At 50.8% G+C, this 14,922-nt stretch overlaps 1 protein-coding gene across 13 annotated transcripts in view; it reads right to left on the bottom strand.

The window, feature by feature from the left end:
- The window catches only part of CUX1 (cut like homeobox 1), a 364,330-nt gene that overhangs the window by 53,371 nt on the left and 296,037 nt on the right, over positions 1-14,922 (bottom strand). For 7 of the 13 annotated variants that reach the window (XM_077908111.1, XM_077908104.1, XM_077908103.1 and 4 more), the window contains 3 exons: positions 12,910-13,742; positions 10,798-10,963; positions 10,192-10,248 (listed from right to left, as the gene is read on the bottom strand). The exons of 4 other annotated variants lie outside the window; for them this stretch is intronic. In XM_077908111.1, the coding sequence (XP_077764237.1) occupies positions 10,192-10,248; positions 10,798-10,963; positions 12,910-13,742 (1,056 nt within the window). The remainder of the gene's footprint in view (positions 1-10,191; positions 10,249-10,797; positions 10,964-12,909; positions 13,743-14,922) is intronic. 2 more of the 13 variants (XM_077908106.1, XM_077908108.1) reach the window with 1 other exon arrangement.

The following is a 14,922-nucleotide window of genomic DNA, read 5'->3' as shown; positions in this document are numbered from 1 at the left end:
CCTATTATTTGCATATTAATCAGGCAGTGGACCATGAAAGAACTGTATCCCAGCCAAACGCAGCACTATCTCAGGAGAAACACTCCGTAATTATCATACATCAGTGTTATGATGTGGTAATTGATTATAACATCTTTCTGCTGCCCCTGGGGAGCCCCTCTGCTCACCCGGCTCCAGGCACTCTGGACAGATTGTTCCTTTCCTCCCCAAAACAGAGGAAGCACTGCTGTTCTGACTGCTATTTCAGGGGAGTATTGATCCTCTCCTTCCAATTTCAGGAGGTATTTAAACTACGTGGAACAAAACTGACTGTAAAACTTAGGACTGAGCAGGTGTAGCCAGGAAGAAGGCACATCCCTCTGGACTCCGTGCCTGGAGAGGCCCCCCCCCCTTTCCCCAGCTTTTGGCTTTGGAGGTGCTGCTCAACAGCTTCCAAGAAAGTTTCCTTATCAGACAAAATGCTGCAACTCTAGTCCCTCCTTGTTGCAAAGTTGGTACAAAGGCAGTTTGGCTGCTTTATTTAGGTGCCAAATGACAGACTAATTTTGGTCCTCTTGTAAAGGACAAATCCAACATCTGCCAATTCAGACTTGGGCTATATTTAGGGAATCTACTTCCAAAGGGAAGAACAAAACACAAAATCAAGATGAGGCCAGTGATGGAGTCTCCTGGCTCGCTTTCTTTCTGAGATGCCCTCCTCACTCCTTGTGAAGACCCTGAGCGTGGCCCTAGCACATGGGGCTGGGGTCAGGGGGTCGGGAGGGGGGCCGGGCTGGCTCTGGGCTATAGGCAGGGGGAGGGCATGACAGCTGAAGGAGGGGGCTGTCCCAGCAAGAGAGAGAGCCCTGGGACACTGTGTGTATTTTCCCTGGATGTAGACGGGAAGGGTTTCAAAGCATCATGGACCCGTCTCCCAGGCCAGATGGATTACATATGTTCCATGGCAAAACTTCAGAGACTTGGGTCTGACTCTGCCACTGATCTGTCGCTGGGTTCTCTCCTCTTTTCCTGCCCAGCTCCTGGCTGAAATACAAGGGATGCATCCCAGGGTAATGGAGGTATCTGATTTTCTACGGTCTTTTATCTTGGATTTGCTCTTTTGTATTTGTTCAAATGTATAATTTGAACCCCGTTTTGTTCCTTGTTTTGAAATGTGGCCTTGACTTCTGAGCGTAGTTCCAGGACCAGCCATTCACCCATGGTGGTGAGACCAAGCCCGTAGGGGCAGGTGACAGCTCGCCTGGACCTACCTCCACACTCGGCAGCAGGGCCGCTGGTCTCAGGACCATGCATGCCTTTTCCATCTTCTTGACTGGGGCCAAATCACCTCTTATCTCTGCCTTGGTCTTCTTTGTTGGTAAGATGGGGAACATCGTGTCCATTTACTGATTAAGGATTTGTAGCGTTCCAGCTGTTCTTTCTTTACATCTCAGGTTGAATTCATAGGTGTTCAGGAAGGTTTCAAAGTTATCTAGCTAAATTTGGGGGACCAGATGAAACGAGGACCCCTACTCTTCCACCATCTTGCCTCTGTCCCGGATTAAGGATTAAAGGTGTTGAGACACATAAATACAGGAGTTTCCTCATTTTATTCCTACCACCTTTTTAAAATTCCTTGAGGATGTTTAGGCATTTAAGCTTTCTTCAGCCTTCCCTAGAACCAAATCACTGAAAACCGAAGTCCTCATTTGCTCCTATGACCTACTTTTGCTTCTTGCACTGAATGCCCAGTGTACTGTAAATTCTGTTTTCCAAAGAGAGTCTAAAGGGGAGAGAAGGCAGACGTGTCCAGAGGCCCGTGACCAGGGCCTGCAAGGGCCTTCTCCAAAAGGGGAGCTGGAGTGTGCCGGGACAGAGGTCCAGGCAAACCAACCGAAAGAGCTTGAGTGGGATGGTATTGTTGCTCACCCATGCCGACAGTCACACCCATATCCAGACAAGATGGCCTGGTTCCATGTTAGTTTGCCCCAGATGGCATGAGCGATAACCTGCAGTCTTGTTCTAGAAGCTCAGAATCTGGGATCAACTTTGCAGAATTGTGGATGGACAGGCAACTTCCAAAGATGGATGGCATTTCAGAGAAGCTTAGAATCTGCAGAGCTGCATGCAGGTCATCCTTCAGTGGACCCCAGCTGCCACCCAGCAACGTTTGCACTCGACAAGCTACCCCAAGGAGTGAGTAGCTGGGCTTCTTTTCTGTTTTAAAGCCAGAGGCCTGGCACCTTGGGTGTGCACATGTACTATTCTGCAGCTCTCCATGCGCACACAAAGCAGCATGTAATGCTAGTGGTGGCAGCAGAAGTAAACATTCAAATAGCATTTCCTCTGTGCCAGCCTGTTTCAGAAGCTTTTGTGCACAAAATCATTTAAACCTCCCAACAGCCTAGGAGACGGGTACTGTCTTCTCTCCCTTTTATAGGAGAAACTGAGACACAGAGAGGTTGAGTCACTTGCCCAAGGCCACACAATCGCTCAGTGGGAGGGGCCGGATGAGACCTCTGCAGTCTGTCCAGCCTGCCTCGACACTGCTGCTCACGTGCGCTCAGGGCTGGTCACTGCAGGATAGTTTCTTATGTTTTGCTGTTAAAAGTAATTTACATCTCTCTCACTAGTGATTGGTTAAATAAAATATGGTATATATCCAGATACGGGGATTCCCTATGGATGTAAAAAGAGGAGGAGGAAGTTCTTTGTGTGCTGGCCTAGAAAGTATCTGCTATATTTTGCTAGTTGAGAAGAGCAAGGCACAGCACCTTGAGGCCTGCATGCTCCGTTCTGTGTGGAGCATCTAGACGTAGAGACTGTCTACAGGAAACTGGGAATAGGATCGTCCCTGGGGAGGGCAGTTTAGGGACTGGGGAATTCGGGAGGCTGGGTGACTGCTTTTTTAAAAAGGGCGTAAGCCCCTCAAAATCTTGCCTTTTATAATCATAGTGTACTTTATTTCTTCAAGAAAATCCTACAAATCATAATTTTTAAAAGAGTCAAATAAATCTCCTATTCGGAGTTACTCTGATTCCCTCCCCTCTCTCTTTTTTTTTTTGAGAGGCATGGTGGCAAATCCCACTGTAGGAACAGAGACCTTTGGGGGGTGCTATACGCTGAAGCAGCCTTTCCTGGGAACAACATTTCCTGCCTGAGAGCAAACACTGAGCCAGCTGCGTGCTCAGAGAGGCCTGTGTGGGGCCTGCAGGTAGAGCGTGCTCCAGGGGAGGGCAGGTGGGCTGGGCCTCCACTCTCCCTTGCCCTCCTGTGTTAATGCTACAGTGGGGATGCTTTAGTCCCCCACAACGAATCCCACAATGTTCCTAGTGGCTACGAGAACTGAAAAGCAGCACGTGCAAATATTAGGGGGACGTAATCCCAACAAGTCACATTTTGAGAATATTAGTGACAGGGCACCCTCCTGTCCTGTGGTGTGGGGGCTGGGAGGGAGTCCCACTCTGAGGCCCTTCATGGGCTTGCTCTGCCCTAGCCTGCATCTCATCACTCTTGAAGGATTAGCTGTAGTACAACCAAATCCCTTTCTACCTGAGCTCAGCTGAGATAAGGTTGACAATTTTTGAAAGACATTAATTAGAAGGAAACTCACAACTCCTAGACCATCTTGGCAGGCAGTGGGGAGACACATTGCTCTTGACAGACCAAGTTACGGCACTGTACCCAAAGTGAGCAAGGAACATTCTAGGCCCTGGTGAGAAGTTCCCTAAGCCCTGCCTTGGCCGAGGGTCCCAGGCCTGGCTGGTTCTGAGGCACGCACTTCTCAGGCTCATGGCCTCCTCCTCAGCCCACCCTCTGTTTGAAAAGGCCCTTCCCCACAGGAGGTCAAAAGACCTTTGCGCTTTGGGCCAGCATAGCCTACTGACTAACGTCACATCCTGCCCCCTATGCTTCTCTAGGAGGGTTTTCTGAGCCCCCTCCAAATCATCCTGTAGCCCTAGACAATTTCTCCTGCCTGGGCACAGTCAGATGCCATCTCAGTGTCCAGGCTGTGCCCATGTTCTGCGTACCAGAGGCCACTCTGCCCACTGAGTCTTGAACCCTCCCTCACCTGTCCCCTCCACAGTCCTGTGGTGGAAGGTTTTTCCTGGTTAGACTCTGGCTCCCTGTGGTCCAAAGGTGCAGCCCTTAAGTGAGGGGCTTCTCCCCTCCATCCTGGGATCTCTTTGAATGGGATCAGTGAGAAGCCTGGGGGGCTGTGTTGCCCATCATGGGCCTCAGCCCACCTCCTCTTGAGAAAGAGCCATCAGTGAGGGAAGAAGTACTTTGGGATGAGATGCGGCAGGCCAGCATTCCAGGCCCAACACTGCCAGTGGGGCAGGTCACCAAGGTCACTCTGAAAGAGCAATGCACCACCCATCTGTCCACCTCTACTTTTCTTATACAACAGAGTAAAGGAAGCTACGTACAGGGAAGACAAAATTCCCCCAGAACCCACTTTGCTTCTGTCATTTTATTTTATTATTATTTAAAAAATATTTTATTTTGAAGTCATCTCTACATCCAATGTGGGGCTTGAACCCACAACCCCAAGATCAAGAGTCAGATGCTCCATGGACTGAGCTAGCCAGGTGCCCCCTATTGTCATTAAAAAAAAAAAAAAAAAGCCCTCTGAATTAGGGGCTCCTCACCTTTTTCAAAGGTGCCACACATGCCATGTCCTTTCATGACTATGAACCTTGGGCCTACAGAACCCTTCCTGCAATGTCCTCCTTTCTGATGCCTTTGCAGCCCAGCCCCTCCTTGGGGCTTCCTCAGTGTGGGGATGGGGACTGTACCCACACATACCCAATGACAGACAACCAGAAGGGAGGTTGTGTCTGAATCCAGAAACCTATCTTCTCTGACTTTAGAAGAGACAGTTATTCCTTCATTACGGCATTCCTGATACAACAAAAAACATCCTAATGCAGGTTTCAACCAAGAGAGAAAGATATGGGTGGAGCACTCAGTTCTTCTGGCCACCATGACACCACCTCTTGACAATGAGTGGCTGCACAAGGCTGAGCTGCCCATCAAATGATGGCTCAGGGAGGGGGCACTATCTTTTTTCTTTTCTTTCTTTTTTTTTTTTAATGATTCATGATGCTATCTTAACATTTTTTAAATTTTTATTTATTTATGATAGTCACACACAGAGAGAGAGAGAGAGAGGCAGAGACACAGGCAGAGGGAGAAGCAGGCTCCATGCACCAGGAGCCCAACATGGGATTCGATCCGGGGTCTCCAGGATCATGCTCTGGGCCAAAGGCAGGCGCCAAACCGCTGCGCCACCCAGGGATCCCGAGGGGGCACTTTCTAGTTTACATGGGGCCTTCCAGAATTCTCTTTTGTCTCTCTGCTGTCTGTGGCTATGTGTAAATCAGTTATATTTATACAAATCTTTTCAGGGGTTAGAATAACTCTTCCTGTAGAGAACCAACAGTTACTCTCGCTGATTTATTCTGATGAAAAGAGAAGAAAAAAAAAATCAAATCAAATCTAGTCTAACGCACAGAATGATGAGATTTAGTGCCATGGAATCTTTAAGAGGGGGCAAGTAGCCCCTCCTTTTCTCCATTAACACGCTAGCCAAATGCCTGCATGAGAATCCTATTGCTGAGATCAAAGCACTCAAACCCTGGACATTTTCCTGGTCATCTCATGGGCGCGAAGTGAGAATCATTATGCAGATTACCAAGGAATGTCAGCCTGTCCCTAACCAGGGGCTGCTGCCACGGGAATCCCCTGGGTGCCTGAACCTCCCGTACAGCACCCGGCCTGTGGCCATCGTGCCAGTGAGGGGGCACATGTGAGACCACCCATGTTTAAGACATGGCAGCAGCTGTCCCCTTGAGAGGCAGCTGATGCCCTGCTGAGAGCAGTGACACGGAGCCATGAATCCTCCATGGGGGGAGATGACTCGGAATTCACAGTTCCTGACTGATACACTGGGAAAAAAGCTGGAGGTTTTACAGTTTGCAATAATCCATCTGAAGCCAGTGTGGAAGCTTATTAGCTACAGTAACGAAATGCTCTCATGTTAAAAAGTTACAAAGCGGAGCCCACCGGTTCTCTGTAATGTAATGACTAACATTGCATCCAGGAAAATCTGGAAAATCCTCCCCCGCCTCCTTTTTTTCTGCCCCTTTTAGATCGTCTCTTGTCTCCTTCCCTCCCTTGGGGCAAAAAGATTAATCACACCAAGGAACTGTGAATATGAAATAAGCTTCAGGGAAGGAAAATGGGGAAAAAAAAATCCAGTGGTTTACTAGATTGTATCTACCTACCGATCTATGTACCTCCCTCCCTCCCTAGCTATACATATGCACACAAGCAACCCCCTTCCTTGTACTTCAAGATTTTCTTCCCTTTAAAAAAGCCTGCTAGCTGATAAGCATGGATGGCAGGCCACACTCAGAGAAAACAAGCCTTACAAGGCCCCTCCCTTCTCCTCCTGTAAGTGCTTTTTCTTGGCTTCCCCAGAGCACTGCAATTGCTAAGCAGTGTGAGGTTGGCTGAAGCATGATACCTAGGATGGAAGACAGACAAAAGGAAGACGCAGAGAACCAACCCCCAAAGGCCTCTCTGCAATGCCATCTTCAAATACTTCTGTCATATTAGATCAAAGACGACCCTGGATGGAACTGCCGACGCCCCTCCCCAAGACGCTGGGAACTTTGAAAGAAGCCAACTCAAAAATGTTGTGTAGAGGACCAGGCTGCCTGGAAATACATGAACAAGTATGTGATCTTAAGTTCGGTCTTTAACGCCGCCCCCCCCCCCCCAAAGGTACTCATGTGATTGGCAGGGGACCCTCTACTCTGATGATTTTTCATCAAGACCCCAAAGGCTTACAAGCAAAAGCACAGGTCACCGGTGGAAAATGGCATCAACCTTCCCAAAGGCCCAAGGCCATCACCCAATGCTCAGATCATCAAAGAACATTCAGGAATGGTTCTGTTCACCAGGAGGAACTGGTGATGTAATTCAAAGTTCAGTCTCTTGCTGTAAAACTCATCAGCAAGCTTGACATATAGATCATTAAGGAAAACGGAGACCCTGAGGGATGACGGCACTGGGCAGAAAGAGGCAGACAGGAATTCTTTAGTGAGGCAAACAGATTCCTGCGTCAGCAGTTTGCCGTTCTGATGAGTGAGGCCACTCTACTCCTGGTCACCTTATCACCATGGTAACTGAGGACGAGCCCTGCACTGGGCCCACGCGTCCTCTGCTCTGAGTCCATACCTCTCACTGAGGGGCTGTGGATAGAGGGCCAGTCTTCCAGAGTCCTGCCACAACTGGGAGGCTACCCTCCCAGCCAGGCCAGCTCAGCCACCTGGATGCTCAGCTGCTGAGCATTTCTCACCATATTCAGGAACCAACCAACCCAGCACTGGAATGATCGTCCTGCAGCCAGCTGGTTCTACTGGGCCGAGCCACCTCTGGCACACGCCTCATGGAGCCACCACCAAGGACAGCATCTTTCTGAGTCTGGGGGCTTCTTGGAAAGATTCTGTGGTAGCCATGGTGAGAACAGAGAACCAGAATCCTGAGGAAGTCCTTGAACTGGATTCACTACCATGCCTTTGGGACAGCACTGCTGAAGCCTTCCTCAGAGACACTGTTTCTCTAATCCATTGAGGAAGATTCTGGAGTCCCCTATGGGCATCCATCCCAAAGATTTACCAATACGCATCATCATAAAATAATTCCGTCTTTTGAATCTAAATTCCACATGCTGAAAAGTTCAGCTACTTTGATTTTTAGAAACATTCTTGAAAGGATAATATTGATAGTAAAGAAATTTCAAACAAGGAAAACTACGACCCACAGTCTTGCCACTATGATAATCATTCTTCTTGTTTTGACAAGCACTTTCTAGTCTTTGCTGATCCAGAGAAACATTTTTGGTTAGCTACCATCATGATATTAAAAAATTTAGGGGTGCTAGGTGTCCCACACTTGGTTTTGGCCTAAGTTAATGATCTTAGGGTCCTGGGATCAAGTCCTGAGTTGGGCTTTGTGCTCAGGGGGTAGTCTGCTGGAGACAGAGAGATAGAAACATAGGTAGAGGGAGAAGCAGGCTTCCTGTGGGGAGCCCAAGATGGGACTTGATCCCAGGATCCTGGATCATGACCTGAGCCAAAGATAGACTGTCAATCACCGAGACACCGGGGGCCCCAGATTCTCTCTTCTTCTGCCCCCCGCCCCCACCTGTGCGTGCACTAAGATAAATGTCTTTAAAAAAAAAAAACCCTGTGTTTTCCTAGAATATATGAAATATTTTTCCATTTCTCTCCACAATCACCATGACTATTGTTTCCACGGTTTCCCTGTTATTGATAAGGGGCACGATGGGTAAATGGTCTGCAATCTGTCTCCCATCTTGCAGAGGTGACACAGGGAGAGGCCTGCTTGCCACCCCTTCACAGAAACCACTGGAAAGTTCTTCAGTGCTCACTTTTATCCAGGCTCCCTGCCCCTGCCAATTTGTAGACTCTCCAAGCATTCTATGCATCAATTTGTTTTATAAAGTAATTTGATATCTCACAAATACTATTTACTTCCCTCTGAGGAGCCTGGCGTGGTTTTCCTATATTGGAAATGTGACTGTGGAAGTTCCAGTATGGTAGCAACTACCTGCCATAGAGCAAAGAGCAAAAGGCCATTCTTTTCAAGGATTTGTTCACACATGGCCAAGATTTTGGCATCAATTATAACTGACCTGAGACTGCAGGAGATCTCATGTTTTATTTAGGAACAAGTGATTTTGATCTAAAAAATGTCTGTCACATTCTACCAAGTTTAGTCCTAAGTCTGGTGGGGCAGCAACTACTCTTGGGGGACTATGGGGAGGCCAACTTTCTGCTGCAGCAAGAAGAGGCAAGGCTAATTTTTCATGCAAATGTCTGCAAAACTCTGGCACAAACAAGGTGTTGCATTATTTACCCTAATGCATCTGGAATATGGGCCAGGGCTGGGTAAGTTCTCTGGGACTTGTTAACCAAACTGACCAAGCCGGAAATGAAGTGAGAAGGAAGTACCAGTGATCCTTCTTTGGGTGGACAAACCATTCCATTTAGATGTCCAGCCAGGGGACCAATGATTCGGGTAAGATATAGCCTTCTGCCTCCCATTCTGGTCAAGAGCAAACTGGGAACATCCGAAACACAAGCTTGGCCAGGAGCTCTGCTGCAAGCGCCCTGCTCCGGCTGCATCTGTGCGTGGGTTTGGCATCTCACAGTGGTAGCGGCCGCTGCCGCCCAGCTGTTCCCGCGCTACACATGTTTTCCCTCGTAAAACTTGCAGCAGGCTGGCGGGCTTCACGCTCCTCACTTAGCTTTGTTTGTGTTTTCAATGAATCAATGGGATATGGAGGCTAATCAACATGTTTAGAAAAATAAAGGAAAAACGAGGAGCAGCACAAGATGCTGGCTGTTCCTGGAAGCTGGGCGAGCAAAGCTCTGTACCAGTGGGATCGCGGGGAGGACACTCAAGGGGGTCTGGGAGCATGGTGCTTGCGCAAGGGGTCCACAGAGCCGAAATGCCACCTCAGAGATCTGGGGCTTCAGATGCCAACAAGCAGCAGCCAAGCGTCTCGGCCGGCTGGCACTCCAGAGCCCCTCTACCTGCCTCCAGGCTGGATTCCCATGCTCAGCCTCACTCTTCGGGGCATCACTGGCTCTTATCCAGCTATACCCTACACTGCTCCCAGGAGCCCCCTGCCATCTCCTTTAGGTGATCCCATCTGCCATTTCCTTCTTCCCCATCCTTCTTGCTTGAAAGTGACCCCAAGGTCTTCCGGACAGACTCAACTTCTCCCTACCATGACCCTGCTGGGAGGATATCATGTGCCCAATCCTGTCCCCTCCTATTCAAATGGAGGCCCCCCCCAGGTGCAGACTCTGTCTCTGACTCGGACCCTGGCCCCCAGTCCTGGGCACTTAAGAAGCCACAGACCAATGAGACAATTTGGTGGCAAGCAGGAAAACACCAGAAGAAACCCTCCCTTGGCTCTTGACTCTCCTTGTCTCCATTAGAAACTAGGATCATGAGAATCTAACATGCCAACAAGCCAACAAGATATAATGTTTTCAGCTCCCTGGATCCAAAGTCAGGGATCAGAGTCTCCCCACTATGGACCAGAGAACAGGAAAACTTACAGGGGAGGGAAATATCTCACACAAAACAAGAGACATTAGTAGTTACCTGAGCTCACACAGCCCTGCTGCAGGGGGTCCTGTAGTGACGTCACAGAATGGAGAACTAAATAAGATAAGAGATTACAATTAAATGGGGAAACAAAGCCCAGGCATTTAAAACTTCCTAATGCCCTCAACGCAGCAAAGTGGGGACAGTGACAGGCCCCGAAGGTAGGGGCCCTTACCTTATGGGGTGGTGGGGGGGAAGGTCAGAACTCAGGGTTGACGCAGATAGGCACAGTTCTCCTGGGAAGCTGGGACCCCTGGGTGGGAGCAGGTGGAAGCTGGAGCCCATTATATCTTCCACCTCTATGTCTTTGGCTGATTTCCTTTCCTGATTCTCTGATTTAGCTACTTGACTTTTACCTATATTTATGTATAAACAGCATTTTCTTAATTAGTAACTCATTTTCTGCTGCTTATAAAATTAGCTAGGCACAATCTTCTCTCTCCTAAAAACTAAAGGCAGTCCCATGGCAACAGGTAGTGGAAGAAGGGGGCAGTTCTTGGTCTCTAGGCACTGGGCAACTGTTGAGGGCACAGCTGGCGGCCTCCCCCCATAGATCCCCTGCACTCACTTCCCTGTAGGAGCCCAGGGCAGGGCTGCTCTTACCTGGCCCTTGCTGCTGACCCTGGACAGGCAGGACACCCTGGCCCAGCTCGCCGTTGAGCCAGAGCTGCATCCGGATGAAGGGTTCACGGCCTTTCTGGGTCAGCTTGCTCCAAGGCTTTGGCCGGGACAGCATGTCGCTGACGCTGCCCTGGGACAGGCCCAGTACCTGCAGTAGCAACCAAAGACATGGCATCAGTGCCTGGGATTTAGTGTGAGGCCACAGAATGCTTTAGTGATGCACACGCAGAGCCATGGAGAGGCCGAGATGGATGACACCCAGTGAGCACTGCAGGGGCTGAGCGCAGAACCCCCTGCCTGGTGGACGGCGCCAGCCTGGGGCGGGGAGAGAAACTTTTCAAGGTCACTGGTGGGCTGATGCCCTGGCAGGGGGAGCCATAGTTACAGTCATAGCTTTCTGCTCCCAGGGAGAGGGGATGGGATCTCTCCCAGGGCCGCGATCCTGCCAAGGTCCCAGGGTTGTTGTCCCGACAACCTGAGAAGCAAGCGTCGAAACCACCTTGCTCTGCCTGGTGGTGCCACAAAAGGCCGAGGTGCTGGGGCCAAGGACCCCTTTAGCAACCAGAGCGGCGGATGCTGGCAGGATGCTAGAGGCCAGTTTTCTTTATGGCGCTGGGCCAGCCCGGCATTTAGAAAGGTTTGCTCTCTCTGACCACATCCTGCTCTGCAGTGGGGGCCCAGAGGTGAGCGGGTGGTGATGGGGGTGCCAGCCTGGGAGTAAGTCTCACTGCAGACGACCGACAAGTTGCACGTACATGCCCGAGTTTTCTTAACGCTCACATATGGCCATACATATGTATGGGCACAAACACCCCCCCATAGGACACAGATGCAGCCCAGAGATATTTAGGGGCTGCATTCGATCACTCTTTTGAAAAGTTCTCAAGTTCCAGAATAAACTGCACTCACGGGCCAAACAAGTTCAACGCTATTAAGTCTCTGCTAAATTTAAGGCATGAGCACAAATGTCTATTTAAATGTTCTCAAATGATATTTTTACAACACTGAACTAGAAATTTCAAGGGACTTTACATTCTCATCCTCGCTTCTTTCTACCCCATCACCTTTTGCAAAATCAGGACAAAGAGATCACAATCAGATATTGTAAGGATCCACGACACGGTATGTGGCAAACACCGAATGGAAGGCAGGGCAGTGTGGGGCTGGGGGGGGGTGGGCAGGAGGGGGCAGAGAGACCCCACGTGGGGCCCCTCGGAGGCCACTGCCGACCCTGCCACATCCCCTCAGGGAGGCTGTCTTGTAGGGGAGTGGAGTGCTTTTCATTATACTCTGTAATTACTTAATCTGAAGTGATGCTGGGGTATTATGTTTATCTTTTATTTTATAGCCCTGGTAAATCCCCATTACCCAGAATCTGTTACCGGGAAGTGCCATCTAGAACATAAAGGGTCTGGGGGCTCTCTCACCAACCACTGTACTTTCATAAGCCAGGGAGGAGAGATGTAGAAGTAGGGGCTTTCAGGGTCAGTTGTGGGCATGGCCTGTGCAGTTCTGCCTGGGGTCACCCTAGCTATGGGTTCTGGGCAGGTCGCTTCACCAATCTGGCTGCAGAGGGCCCAGGCATCTCCTGAATTATGAGGAAGGTACGATTATGTCTATCATGTGACATGAGCTTTCCTCAGCATGTGCCTTTCGCTTCTCTGCACGCTGGTGGTCTATCTATGGGATCAGATCTTTTCTGGGGGGAAAAAAAAGCCCACGGATGGGTGTCTGGGCCACACTTGGTCAAGAGCTGGGATCTGACCTCAGTCACTGGCTGGCCGGGTGCATGTAGTTAACTTCCCTGAGCCTAACTTTCCTTATCTGTCAAATATGACTTTAGCGCCCCTTCACAGTGTCACCGGGAGTCAAAAGGAGAATGGCAGGTGATGGGGCCTAGCCCAGGGTCTCGCCTCAGAGGGGAATGCAGGAAATGGAACATTCACCAGCCAGCCTCTGGGCAAGTTTGGGGATGGTCGAACTTTCTGCTCTGTGGCTCACTGAAGGGCCGGTGGCCACATCCTCCAGAGAAATGCTGAGTCTCAGCCGCCAAGAGAGATGGGAAAACCCGGGCCCCCGAATCCAAGCCCTCACCTTCTCCCCGAAGATTCTTTGACAGATGCCGTTCTTGGCCAGCTTCTCCTTCACCTGCCGAGTGAGCTCAATGGTGTCCACCTCCTGGTACATGTAGATCTCATACTGCTCCGGGGTCAGTGGAGGGACTGAGGGCTTGGCGGGCTTGGACATGGGCACAATCGGGGAGGAGGGCAGGGGGCTGTTCTGGGGTGTCTCGCTGCGGCTGGCTCCAGTCAGGCTCAGCTCAGAGCTCTGGGAGTACGGCGACTCAGCGCTGGGCCATTCCTTCCAGTACTCCGACGATGATGAGGGTCCCTGGAGCTGGCTGCGATCGGCCCGTGGCTGGCTGCCGCCCCCTTTCTCCTTGGTGCCACCGGCTTCTTCTGACTTGGCGTCCTCGGGGGGTGCGGCGCTCTTCCTCTCTGGCTGGACGGTGCTCCACCAGTGGTCCTTCCACACACCGCTGCGGCCCAGCTCGCTCTTCACGTGCCGCAGGACCCCCTGTGCAGACTCAGCCGCTCCCGGGAGGTCCAGCCCGGGCGCGTCCTGGGACTCCTTTTTGAGGGCTGGGGGGTTGGGCAGGGTGGAGGCGCTGGTGTCAGGGGCGGTGGGGGGCTTCTTCAGGGACAGGGCGAGTGGAGGGTAGCTGGACACAGACGACATGGGTGAGGAAGGTATCAACTTGGGGCTCAGGATGGCGAGGTCAGCCTGGGACAGCGGTGCGGGCTTTAAGGCAGGGTCGAGGGCGGCCTGCTGGGCCTCCATCTCGCGGCGGGCCTGCTGCAGGATGGAGCGGATGGCGTCGTCTGAGCTCCCGCTGCTGGACGTGGAAGAAGGCTGGGCCGGCTCTGCTGCACGAAGCAAAAAGAGGTGTGAGATGGTTGGTGGACCGTCCCTCTCGGGTGGGAACGTGCTGCTTTCCCTCCACTTCCTTCTAACCTGGCCTCCCACAAAATGCTGATTATCTGGGAGAACCAAGCTGCTCTGCTCTGCCAATGTTTCCCCTGTCAGGGGGGCGCTTGTGCATCCTGTCCAGGCAGGGATGGCCAGACTAACACCACCGCTCTGGGACCCTCTGGCCTCCACTTCACACCATCTGAAAGGGTTCATTATTCTAGAGTGTCTGTGTTTGGTGGGGAATAGGAGTAGAGGCTGGGGGGGGGGGTGTAAGTGGGCAAATACTCAGGCACATGCCATCATTACGGACGATTTTTTTTAAATCTATTTTTTAAAAAGATTTTATTTATTTATTCATGAGAGACACAGACACAGAAGCAGAGACATAGGCAGAGGGAGAAGCAGGCTCCCTGCAGGGAGCCTGATGTGGGACTTGATCCCAGGACAGCAGGATACATGACCTGAGCTGAAGGCAGGTGCTCGACCATTGAGCCACCCAGGTGCCCCTCCCTGAGGATTTCTAAACAATACTCCCGTGCACTAAATTACCAAATTGTAGTGGTTTTGTCAAACTTTATAGAGACATAATTTCTATCACTGGTTGCAGCACAAGACCAGAGTCTCTAGTGATGAGTAGCTGTGTTTGGGTTGGCTCACATTTATTTTCCTCTGGGCAAGTGATCGAGGTGTGGCCAGCAATAGTGAGCCCCATGATGCAGGTTTTGTGGGGGATAGATAGCGGGGAGGCCCTGGCCCAAGAACCCAGAGCTGTGACCTTGGGGGAGGTCATAGGGCATGGCTGGGCCTCAAGATTTCCGTCTGTAAGTTTGGGATGGGTGATGGGCTAGATCAAGGACTCTTAACGAGGGCTGTGCCCCAGAATCATCCACTGGGCTTGTTAAAATGCACATGCCCAGGCCACTGCCCTGGAGTGTCTGCCTGAGTAGCACGTGTAGTCACACCGAATCTTTGACCATCTCCCAGGCGACTGTGGAGCAGGGCCCTGGCTGAGGACGACTCGGCTGAACGATCCTGCAGGTGGCTGCAGCTCCTAGATACCCTCATATCTAGGGGGAGGGAATCACATAAGTCGGCCCTTTATCCACTTTAAATAAGGCCCAAAAATGCTTCAAA

This window comes from Canis aureus, chromosome 8 (assembly GCF_053574225.1).
Source record: "Canis aureus isolate CA01 chromosome 8, VMU_Caureus_v.1.0, whole genome shotgun sequence".
Taxonomy (NCBI): domain Eukaryota; kingdom Metazoa; phylum Chordata; class Mammalia; order Carnivora; family Canidae; genus Canis; species Canis aureus.
The sequence above is the reverse complement of the archived record's forward strand: the minus strand, read 5'-3'. Positions and strand labels throughout refer to the sequence as shown.